This window comes from Notothenia coriiceps, unplaced genomic scaffold (assembly GCF_000735185.1).
Source record: "Notothenia coriiceps isolate Sejong01 unplaced genomic scaffold, NC01 NC01_scaffold00007550, whole genome shotgun sequence".
NCBI lineage: Eukaryota > Metazoa > Chordata > Actinopteri > Perciformes > Nototheniidae > Notothenia > Notothenia coriiceps.
This window is the reverse complement of record NW_011340251.1, coordinates 5,512-17,183: the sequence shown is the minus strand read 5'-3', so window position 1 is coordinate 17,183 and position 11,672 is coordinate 5,512. Positions and strand designations below refer to the sequence as shown.

Sequence of the window (11,672 nt, the reverse complement as noted above, 5' to 3'; positions counted from 1 at the left end):
CACATCACAAACATATCAAGTAGACACAACCATCTAGAGACATTATATTGGAGAGAAGACAGACATCTCTTTGGCAAACACACAAGAAAACCATCTACCGTAATTTTCGGACTATAAACCGCGCCTTTTTTCCGATATTTCGACACTGCGGCTTATATAACGGTGCGGCTAATCTATGGATTTTTACAGCTGGTTCCAGCAGGAAAAGCTGGAGGCCGGAAAAGAGTGAGACGGGTAGCGCGCAAAAGTAAAAGTGGAACCGAGAGTGGTACGAGAGACAGAACGAGAGCAAGACAGACAGACATTACGAGAGCGAGACAGTTTGTCCCCGTACCACTGGTTGAAAACCACTGCTGTAGATCACTGCCGGTACGTGCGCTGGGAGCGCACCGTTTAAGTTTGAAAGTTGAAAAGTTTGTGTGTCTGAAACGCTATGTGATACAGTACAGTTTACACAGCACAGTACATGTTCTTTAGCTACTATTGCACTAAATGGTAACACTTGAATACGTTATGCAAATATGCAACTTGTTTGTTGAAATGTTAATAAACGGGAGCTTCCTCAAACAGCCATCTCTTTCCTGACAATCCCCTCTGTGCACGAACCCTTACATATGGTAATTAAACATTAAAACACCTGCGGCTTATAGTCCAGTGCGGCTTATATATGTACACATCATTCAATTTAGCTGCTGCGGCTTATATTCAGGTGCGCCTTATAGTCCGAAAATTACGGTACTAATAGATTTTTAAGGAAAAACAAAGTATATATATGTTAATAATTTAGTTTTTGGGAGAATTAAATAAGTGTAAACTTCTACCCACTCCTTTTCGAATGTGTAATCAGGTAAATCATTAATTGTTTATATATAATTTTTAAGTCAGTAATACTTGTGTTTATCAATTTGACACTGATTAACTTTGTATAGTATAATAATTCTCATGTTTCATTTCATAATTATTATAATTTTTTTGTGTTATTGTTTTACACATTCAAAATAAATCAAATCAAAAATAGACAAAATAATTTCACTTCTTCAGACACTTAAGGGAAGAAAAAGCTCTGAAAAAAAAAAAAAAACTGAGTAACAAACACATAAACTTACCTGTAATATAACTTACCTCCAACACAATAGCTAAGTTCATTAATAAATATAGCACTTTATGATTTATTTCTATTATTAAAACACACAGTTCGGCCAAAAAGTACAATGCAAACAACTACGTCGTGTCATTGCCTTGGTTAGGCTGCAATTGCACTTGTTATTAAACAATTTCAGCTCATTATAAAAAGGGGATTTAAATAGTTTACATATTCTAGATCAAATCTGCAATATTTTATCCAAAGATATCAAAAACTCAAGTGCAATTCCAGACTGAATTAGCGTTTTCTCAACCGCCTAAAGTTGTCCAAGCAGACTATCACTACGGTGGACCTTCTTAAAAGAGGACAGTTTTCAACACACCCATGCATCTAAAGTACATTTAAACCATTACATGTTTATAACCTCGCACTAATTGAGCACGATGAATGGATGCGTTGAAATTAAAAGTCCTTTGTTAAGAGGAAACGCCTCTAAGGTGCTTGTCACACACACTAATGCAATAAACACATCTTAGTGCAGATTACACTTCAGGAGGAACTAGGAGGGTTAGTACCGGCTGCAAAAAGAACAACAAACATCAGTGGAAGTCACATTTCATAATAAACGTTATGTTTCTGGATCTGTAGCAGCGGAAATGTCCATCTTATACTGATGTTCTGATCTTTAATTGAGTTGTAAAATATATGTTTCAACTGTCCTACGATCAGTTGTCCTTTCAGCATGTACATATAGATTCACAAATTGGATAAAAACATGATCCTCATACTATATTTCTAAGTTGTGTTTGAATGTATTGACGGAGCCGCATTTAAGTTTATTTTGTTTTGATGTATTTGGAAGCTTTATTAATGCATGTTTCTGTTTCAGTAAGAGGTGTGCTCTGCTCAGGAGTAGGGGGCGGGGCTTTAAGTTGGAGTTTAAGTTTAAGTTAACGGCACTCAAAGTCGGAGTTCCTACTTATACAATTAAAATATATCCTGACCATTTAGTTTGGTGAACTTTTAGCTTATTATAAATAGGAAGAAGTAACTGAAGAAATTACATTTAAAGAGCAAGTTGTTAAAAATGACTTCCTTCTAGAAAAAGTAGAATATCGATGCCGAAAATCGGAGTTCCCACTCGTACAAGACTAGCTTTTCACACTACTGACTGGAAAAAGGAATCAGAATATGCAGATGGGCATTTGTCTGCTGTTTGGCAAGTTTGAAATATTTCAACGTTTAGGAGTTTTCTGCTAAACAATATCATATTTAAACAGTTAGTTGTTCAAATTAAACCTCTAGAGGACTTCAAACTTGAACATTTTAGACCTACTTCTAGGGCTGCTCGATTATGGCAAAAATCATAATCTCGATTATTTGGGTCAATAATTGTAATTGCGATTATTAAATGCGATTATTCATTGACTTTGAAAACATCCATTTATTGGAGAAAAAAATGTTGAACAGTATGTTTTTAACAGTTGACCCTGAACTTTAATTCAAGTATAATTCAACTGAAAAAAAAAAAAAAAAAAATCATTTTATTTCGATTACGTTGTTTTCGTAATCGTTGCAAGCCATAATCGTAATCGCGATTAAAATACCATTAATTGAGCAGCCCTACCTACTTCTAGAAAAATACACTGAAAGTTGGAGTTCCTACTTGTAAATCTTTAACTTCTATGTAAAAAACACTTAAATATATCCTTTATTTCTTTGAGAAGACTAGTTTGACACACCGTTGATTGGAAAAGGAATCAGAATATGCAGATGGACATTTGTCTGCTGTACAGATGAGAAATGTTGAGCGCTGTTAGAGCGTTTGGTCTAAAGCACGAAGCAGGAGGATGGAGGGATTTGAAGCAAAAAGGATGGATGTGGAGGAGGAGGAGGAAGAGGAGGGCGTGTCTCACCTTGGCAGCCTATAGCGAATGACCCAACACCAAGAAAAGATGGAGGGATGAGAGGATGATGCAGATAATGGTGGTGGTGTGTAGAAAGGAGGGAAGGAAGGAGGAGGAAACAGAGAAATGCAAAACAGGAGAATTCTTTTGGGTGATGCAGAGTTTCAAATGAACAACAGGAAAAACAAAAACTGTGGTGTCTGATTCGTCAACGCAGGAAAAGTGAAAAAAGGGAGGGGGTGGGGGAGGAGTGACAGCCGAGTTCAAACTAAATCCTCTTTTACTAGAAATCAAGCTCCAAATAACTTTTTTTCACAATAGAAGTCCCACAGAATTCAACTGAAGTGTCGTGGAGGAACAGGCTGAGTTTTCCTCACCTGGAGATCCGCTCAGTCCGACATTACCGGGAAAACCGGGACGACCGGGAATACCAAAGGTCGGCTCGCCTGGAAGTCCGGGAAGACCATTGTTACCGGGGTAACCGTCGACTCCTCGCTCTCCCCTCAGACCGGGAACGCCGAAACGCCCGTCGCCACCTGACAGAGGGAGAGGGGATATAGTTGTATTTAGACTTTTATTTTATTAGTCCATTTATTGAACATGTTAGAACCAAATAATAATAATTATAATAATTATAACAAAGAGAAGCAAAAAAAAAAAAAATGTCAAAGTATAACTAAAAAATTAAAACAAATGCTCAAATAGTTTCTGTCATGTTCAAAAGGGGCAAGAAGAAGCTTAAAGATGTTTCCCTCTGGCGTACATTACTGGTCATTTCCTATTTGAGCATTTTATTGCACATTCTTACTTCTTATGTTTACATAATATTTAATTGTATTCATCTTTTATTTGATATCTGTCTTAAATGGAAGAACTGTCAGGAAACCCGTTTTTCCCCGGGAACAATAAATGATACGATCACCAATTTGACTTCTTATAATACAGTTACTTACCGTATACGGTCAATGTATCAGGTAAACCTAGCTTCAAATACTACACGAATACCTCTTTGTATGAAGGGTAAAATCAGTTTCAGGTTGTTAGAGCCCCTTAAGGTCAAATTTCGAGAAAATATGTTTTAGTTAGAATCACATTTACACGCTTTTTTAAATAGGCTTTAAATTAATACCACCGTTTTGTATAGTTTTGTTTATATTGATTGATAATTATTGGACTATGCCAAGGTTATGTTTCTGTTTGCTTTGCTTCTGTTATATTTTGCTACCAAAACCCTACTTTTAGCAACATTTTTACACTTAACACAACTTCTTACATTGTTTTGTCGAATTGATCAGGTACTAGCTTAAACTGATTTCTGAAAACTCCCTTGATGAAGGTTATAAATATCTGTTTTTGTTCAAAATGATTACAAAAGGTGTTGATACAACCATGTGGTCATTTCAGAGGACGTGTTTTATGGTGTTGAATTGAGAATCCAAGCTCAGGAGTGGACTAAATTAAAGAATCAGTGTCTCAAACCCACCAGGTTGTCCCGGCCCTCCAGGGGTCCCGGGCTGGCCCTTGTCTCCAGGTGTTCCTGGTCCTCCGTTCTGTCCCGAGGTGCCAGGCGTGGCCCCCAGCACCTCTCCAGGCTGGCCCTTTCCTCCGGGACGACCAGGAACACCGTCCTTCCCTCTGCCGCCGTCAAAGCTCTGTCCGGGGCCGCCGGGAATACCAGAATCTCCTCTGGGTCCGGGGAAACCTGCACGGAGGAAAGGGGAGAAAGGGCGGGGAGTCAGAGTTATTATATTAAAAAAAAAACAAGGCAATCTCAATCTTTATTTATTCATATAGCACATTTAAAACAACCTCAGTTGACCAAAGTGCTGCACACGGAATACATACAATATAAAACAACACGATAGGAGTAAAATAATCGGCCTGGATTAGAGCCAATTGAGTGTTGTCTCTGATTGTACTCTGGATAATTAGGGTACGGGTTTACCTTGTGGTCCAGGTTGTCCTCCAAAACCGGGGTTTCCTCTGTCTCCTTTGGACCCGTCAAATCCGGGACGTCCGGATCCTCCTGGGAACCCTGACTGACCTTTAGGGCCTGACGGGTAAATGCACATTGGAACTCATTATGAGTGTCCTTCAGTTCCTTGAAATCTCATTTTTATCAAATGTTTTGGTAGTAATGAGTATTTCTTTCTCATGTTAAGTAGATTAGAGCCTCATTGTCTCTGCTATTCATCATGAGTGTCCTTCAGTTCCATAAAATGCTATTTTAACCACATTTGTTGGTATTAATCAGTATTTTCTTGTCATGTTAAGTAGATTAAAGTCAAATTGTCTCTGCTATACAATTCTAACTTAATATCTAGTTCATAAAAGTCTTTATATCTGCTCCAGAAATCCTCCCAGGGACAGGAAGTTCGGTTGCATGCGTTTTTTTGGGGGTTAGGGTAGTCGTAGTAAGGGGTCAGAAGGAAGTGACGTCGATAATACATCTCGTTATTTCATTTAAAAAGTCATAAATTATAAGTTTTTTTACATTTGATTTCACAGGATATCATGTTTTGTTATGAAATCCACTGAAATCAATCAATTCCCAAGTGCTGTCCTGTTATTTCCATCCAACATTTTTACCAAATAAAATGTTTCCATACACCAATCCAAACTGCAGTTCAACCTGTTTCCTTTAGGACCATAACAAAAATGCAATTTTCTTAAAAAAACGGATAAATCTTGCTTTTTAAATAATGAAAAAGCATTAAAAACAGACAAAAAATCAGAAAAATCAGCTCCGATAAAAAATATGATATAAAAATGTTAGGCAAATTAAAACATTTTTTTTTATTAGATGAGAAAACAGACAGGAAGTGCATTTGTCGAAAAAAAAAGGGTCATTTTTTCTGAAATGGTACCTGGTCCTCCGGGTCTTCCGGGGTATCCGGGGTCTCCGATCTCACCGGGTATGGAGCACGGTAAAACTGTGCCTGGTAGCAGTCACACAAGTTAGCACACACACTTTAAATACTTTAACAAACAGTGAACAATAGAAAACATACATGCCCACTTGTTTTTTTAATATAAGAGATAACTATTCGTCTAATAAATCTGCACATATTTAGCAAAAATGAGAATTCTTTAAACATAATATTTCTATAGCTCTTATTGTTATTTAAACAGAATACTCTCATGAATGTGTGTCGCAGCGTTGATTGTCTGTCGCCTCCATTCACGACTTTCATTTCGGTTAATCTGAGTTGAATTATGGGAATTATTGTTGTTGTTATTATTATGTGTGTTGAATGTTGTTAGTGGCAAATTTCATCGCAATGAAGTTCAAAGATGATGACTGAAAAGTTCAATTCAATCTGGTGTTGAGGAATCAGGTTTATGATTTCTTTATATACCCCATCCCACCCCCAAAATAACCCCAAAACTCAGGTTATTAAAGCTCTCAGCAGAGGAGGCGGGGCTTGAAAGCATGCGGCAGGTTTCAGCAGCTTTGATTGGACGAAGAGGAGAGTGACATTGCTTGTTTTTAAAGAGTGTTGTTTGTCAAAATAAAAGCTGAAACTCGACCGTCAATCATCACTGACTGCAGAGTCAAGAACAAATGAATGACAGCTGGTTTCAGAACTTCAAAAGACTACATTTCCCACAATCCCTTGCACAATAGTGTAGTCAACAGTTCATCTGAGCCTATGTAGGTTAAACTGTTATATAAAACAGCAATCCTAGACAAGGGACTTTTCTTTATTCTTGCTTTATGGTAAGCAAATATGTGGCAATAATTACTTGAATAAAATTGTCTGAAAAACCCTTAAATATCACTGTTTATTTTCCTCTAAAGTGGTCATTTCCTGTTGGATGTCCAGCATGTGAACATAAGGGATGTTTTTTATGAATCCAGCAGTGGTCGGGGAGTCCGAAACTAAAAATCTAGTCCCGGGTTTTCTCTGGCTGGTGGAGGAAAAAGTTAGTTACCCACCCGTTCCCTCTCCGTCGTCATTAACCCCTGCACAGCTGTTTTCACCTGGACAGATACACATGCACAGGGGAGGTGAGAGAGAGAGAGAGAGAGAGAGAGAGAGAGAGAGAGAGAGAGAGAGAGAGAGAGAGAGAGAGAGAAGATGGCAGCATTTTGCATGCGTCAATAAAGCAAATTAAATCTTATTTTTCATCAAACAGATATTCAGCAAATCAGTTCAATTAATTCAAGGCTCATTCAGTTAAGGCAAAAAAGCATATTGAAATGCCTGCTTCAATAAAAAAAGAAACAGGTTATTCCACCCAATGAGAGGAGAGACTCAGAGTATGGCTCTTATGATCGTCTCTCGGCTCATGTGAGTGACAATAACCTTCATATTAAGAACAAAAATCAATCAGTGCTTTAGCATTAGCGTCACGGTGTGAGAGCTCACATTCACACTGGAGAGGCTGAGGGGTTGTGTCCTTTAGTCTCGGAGAAGAAGATTATTTAGATTTAAAGGAAGCCACTGGTGTCATTTTCTGTCAACTAAAGTCTAGGTTAATTGGCTCTTTATCATAGATGCGGTATATTACTTTAATTTTATGTATTTGTTAGCTTTACAGGCATCTTATATAACCTATCTAGCATTAGATACACCTAGACATACAGGTTTTAAGTCTAAATAATTGATAATTTATTACAAAAAGTGCGTTACTACACTTGATTCCATATATTTGGGTCTAAGTTCTGCCATGTATAAATTTAAATAACTTGAGAAATTATTTAACGTACATAAAAAAGTCAAAAAAGTATTTTACTATTTAACTAAACTATTAACTAGGATTAGATGTTATTAAAAGACTATATACTAAATATAAGACTCTAAATAGGTCTTTTAAAATAAAAAATGTTATAATATATACAAAAATACATATACACACGTTACAGGCTTTAATCTATCTAGCATTACATACACCTAGACATACATTTTTAATTACTAGTTTTAAGTCTAAATTATTTATAACGTATTACAAAAAGGGCGTTAATACATTTTGACTGTGTTGAGTCCATCTATGAGGGCCATATATCAATTTAAATAATTGTACATACATCAAAAAATCATCAACTGATCCCTAAGTGGATGTGTTTCTACTTTACTAAACTATTAACTAGGACCAGATGTTATTAAGAGACTATCTATTAAATATAATAAGACTCTAAATATCTCTTTTAAAATAAAAATTGTGGGTTTTATTAGTTTTGAGAAGCATTGCCTTTGTGCACCAATACAGGATTAATTAGACGTAGAATTAAAAATAAAACCAGTATTTTCCTTCAAAATAAAAAACAAATTCAATAATTAATCACAAATAAATGATAATTTCTCACTTCCTCCGAGACTAAGGAAGCACAGCAGCTTGTTGCAGCATTAAAATCACATCATTGTGCGTCAATGAGTCAAGAAGCTCGTTAATGGTCTCTATTAATCATGGAGACCATTAATCACTGAGTTAAGCAGCAGCCGAGGCGTGAAGGCGGGAAGCTGCTGTCGGGGAAAAAAAGAGTCTAACATGTCGTCTCTTCAGATCCTAGGAATACGTTTTTTTCCCCCGGGAAAATCTCCTCTAATGGTTTTAAAGGGGGTTAGGATGAAGTTGCTATGGTTACTACAGGACATGGAGGATGGATAGTGATCGAAGGGGATGGATTTATGGTCAACCTGTGAGGAGAATAAGGAGTTACATCCACACACACACACACACACACACACACACACACACACACACACACACACACACACACACACACACACACACACACACACACACACACACACACACACTTCCTCTCCTCATTCACTTACCTCGCTGTCCTGGTTGTCCTGGTTGTCCTGGTAGTCCCGGTATTCCCGGATCTCCAGCATCTCCACGGAAACCTGGCGTGCCGACGTATCCTCCGCCGGGTTCTCCAGGTTCTCCGGGACGACCCTTAGCACCCGGGTATCCTGGGAACCCTTTCTCTCCGACTGTGCCGTAACCACCATCACCCTGCAGAGAGAGAGAGAGAGAGAGAGAGAGAGAGAGAGAGAGAGAGAGAGAGAGAGGAGGTTGTTTTAAAAAAATCCTGCAGATAAAACTTTTAGATCAGGGGTGTCAAACTCAAGGACTCCATTTTATGTGGCCCCGCAAGAGCTTGCAAAGAATATAATAAGTTTATTATACGGTTAAATGCCGCTTTACAGAAGCACGTTGCCCATAAACTACATGTCCCACAATGCATCTCATTCTGTGAAATTGAGTTTGACACCCCTGAATTAGATTCATATGTGTAGGAGCCAAAATGCTACTTAGCCTGAGTTTATTATTTGTATTATTATTATTTGTTTACGTCACTTTTATTTGTATTATTATTATTTGTTTACGTCACTTTTATTTGTATTTGTTGAGCACTTCCGGCAATCGTCACATGGGTGTGGTTTGTGTATTTAAAAGGGCCCTCAAGTCCCACCTATTTTCCAAGGCCTTATTTGTTGTTTTGTTTGTCTGACTGTTTGTCTGACTGTCTTTTGTGTTACTCCTGTATATCTGTAAAGCGGCCTTGGGTTCCTTGAAAGGCGCTATATGTAATCTATTATTATTATTATTATTATTATTATTATTACCTGTTACATGGCGGATGACAGAGGCTGAGCTTGCGCTGACATTTTTTCTGTTGACCGTTTTGGTCCCTCTAAGTTATTGTGTGTTTGACTTTGTTTATTAAATATCTTCAACCTATCGGACTTTCTCATTGAAAACACGTCGCAGCGCAAAGTCAAGCTTAGCCTCTCTGCAACTCAAACTTAACGGGGAATTGAGCCGCCACAATATCAATAGTAACGTGTTTAAACACTCACGGGGGGTCCAGGAGTTCCAGGGAATCCGGGAATTCCGTCTCTTCCGGGTTTTCCAGTTTCTCCGTTAGGTCCGCGGGGGCCGATTCCTCCGAGTTCTCCTTTCACTCCTAAACCAAGATCGGGGTAAAAAGACGTTCCTTTCTCCCCCTTACGACCGTAGTTTCCGGGTTCACCAGAACGACCCTGAAACAGGACAGATATCATGTTTGAGAAACATACATTTTGGCTAAATTATGACACACTAAGAAAAGAATACCATTTGATTTTTCAAAAACTTTATTTTCTAGCTAATTTTGCAGAATATATGTCAAAAAATAAAGTTGTATTGTGGCACAAAAGAAGTGCGATGTACACTAGATGTATTGATAAGTATTGTAATGTTAATATAATTATATATAATAAGGCCGGGTTCACCAGAAAGACCCTGAATCACTTTTGTGAAACATATATTTTGGCTAAATGATGGGTCAGCATTCCCCGGTAGAAAAGAAATGGTCCCTGTCGTCGTGTTAGGGAAGATTTTTTTAATTTGCCGGATGAATGGGAGAAGTTACAGTTTTTATTGTTCAGTTTAAAAACAATCAATAGTGTATGAGTATATGTATTGTATGTATATGCATATGTATTACATGCATATACTGTATAGTCATTTAACAATGTTCCTGGTAAATAATATTGAGTATGAGGCTCACTGGCAGTGAATGTAAGGGATTACTTTGGTTGTTGTTGTTTGTTTGTGTTCTTTGTAATAATTGTTCTCTTAGTACAGACCACTGTCTCATTTGTATGCATATATTTTGCTTACTTATGCATTTTTGAAAAGCAATAAAAAGATTTTTGATCTGAAAAACAATCAATCGGAATATTGTATAAAGAAGGCATAAATCATAAATGCATGTACATGGAAAGGGGAAACCCCAAAAAGCACAATAGGGCCTCTTTAAGTAAGATGTCCTGGTAAAAGTGTGATAGATACCAGCTAAAGGAAACCCTGTACTGCTCTCTAGAACACATTATACTCGGAGGATAAAGCCAGTGTTATGACAGCCCTAAAACCAGAGATGGCAAAAGTACACATTCCTTACTCAAGTAGAAGTACAGATACTCGTGTTTAAATATACTCTGGTGAAAGTAGAAGTACTGACTAAAATGTAAGAAGTAGAAAGTACAGGTATTTGTGTTCAAAATGTAAGAAGTCAAAATAAAAAGTCGTCAGAAAAATAAGTAGTGGAGTACTGGTACCAGAACAGTAACAAAGTATTTGTACTCCACTACTTCCCACCTCTGGCTAACATACAAACAATTGAACTTACAGGAGGTCCCTGATTGCCTCCAAAGCCAGGTGTGCCGCCATCTCCCAGCTCCCCCTTTCTTCCGGCGTATCCGGGGTTCCCGCTGGGTCCGGGCGGTCCCTGTAACCCAGGCGTTCCCGACGTCCCCCCCCCGAGGCAGGCGCAGTCTCCGGAATCACCTGCAGGACGGAGGACAGGACGATGGGGTGAGAAGTGGGGAAAAAGACGAATAAAAGAGAGGAACGAGGGATGAGTAATGTGAGGATAAAGGAAATATATTATAAGAGTCTGTTCAATCTGTATCTATTGCAGGACATGACGACACATTTAATCAAACCCTAATCCTTTTACACATGATCAAGTACATCTCTAATATCTTAAAGGATAGCACTCCCTTTTTTTTTAAGGACAGCAGAGGAACAACTTTAAAATAAATAAATATGCACAAGTAAATTAAATGTGAAATATATCTTCAACCTCAAAGAAACACGTTATTAAATAATTTCTAGCAGAGACACAGATTTGATATATATTTCAATCCAGTCAGTGTGTGTGTGTGTGTGTGTGTGTG

At 37.8% G+C, this 11,672-nt stretch overlaps 1 protein-coding gene across 1 annotated transcript in view; it reads right to left on the bottom strand.

The window, feature by feature from the left end:
- LOC104944130 (collagen alpha-4(IV) chain-like) overlaps positions 1 to 11,672 on the bottom strand; it is a 22,589-nt gene that overhangs the window by 9,259 nt on the left and 1,658 nt on the right. Inside the window, exons 2-9 of the mRNA XM_010769606.1 lie at positions 11,123 to 11,280; positions 9,810 to 9,992; positions 8,778 to 8,961; positions 5,859 to 5,930; positions 4,937 to 5,044; positions 4,475 to 4,693; positions 3,369 to 3,527; positions 3,001 to 3,009 (exon numbers count right to left, since the gene is read on the bottom strand). Coding sequence (XP_010767908.1) covers positions 3,001 to 3,009; positions 3,369 to 3,527; positions 4,475 to 4,693; positions 4,937 to 5,044; positions 5,859 to 5,930; positions 8,778 to 8,961; positions 9,810 to 9,992; positions 11,123 to 11,280 — 1,092 coding nt within the window. The remainder of the gene's footprint in view (positions 1 to 3,000; positions 3,010 to 3,368; positions 3,528 to 4,474; positions 4,694 to 4,936; positions 5,045 to 5,858; positions 5,931 to 8,777; positions 8,962 to 9,809; positions 9,993 to 11,122; positions 11,281 to 11,672) is intronic.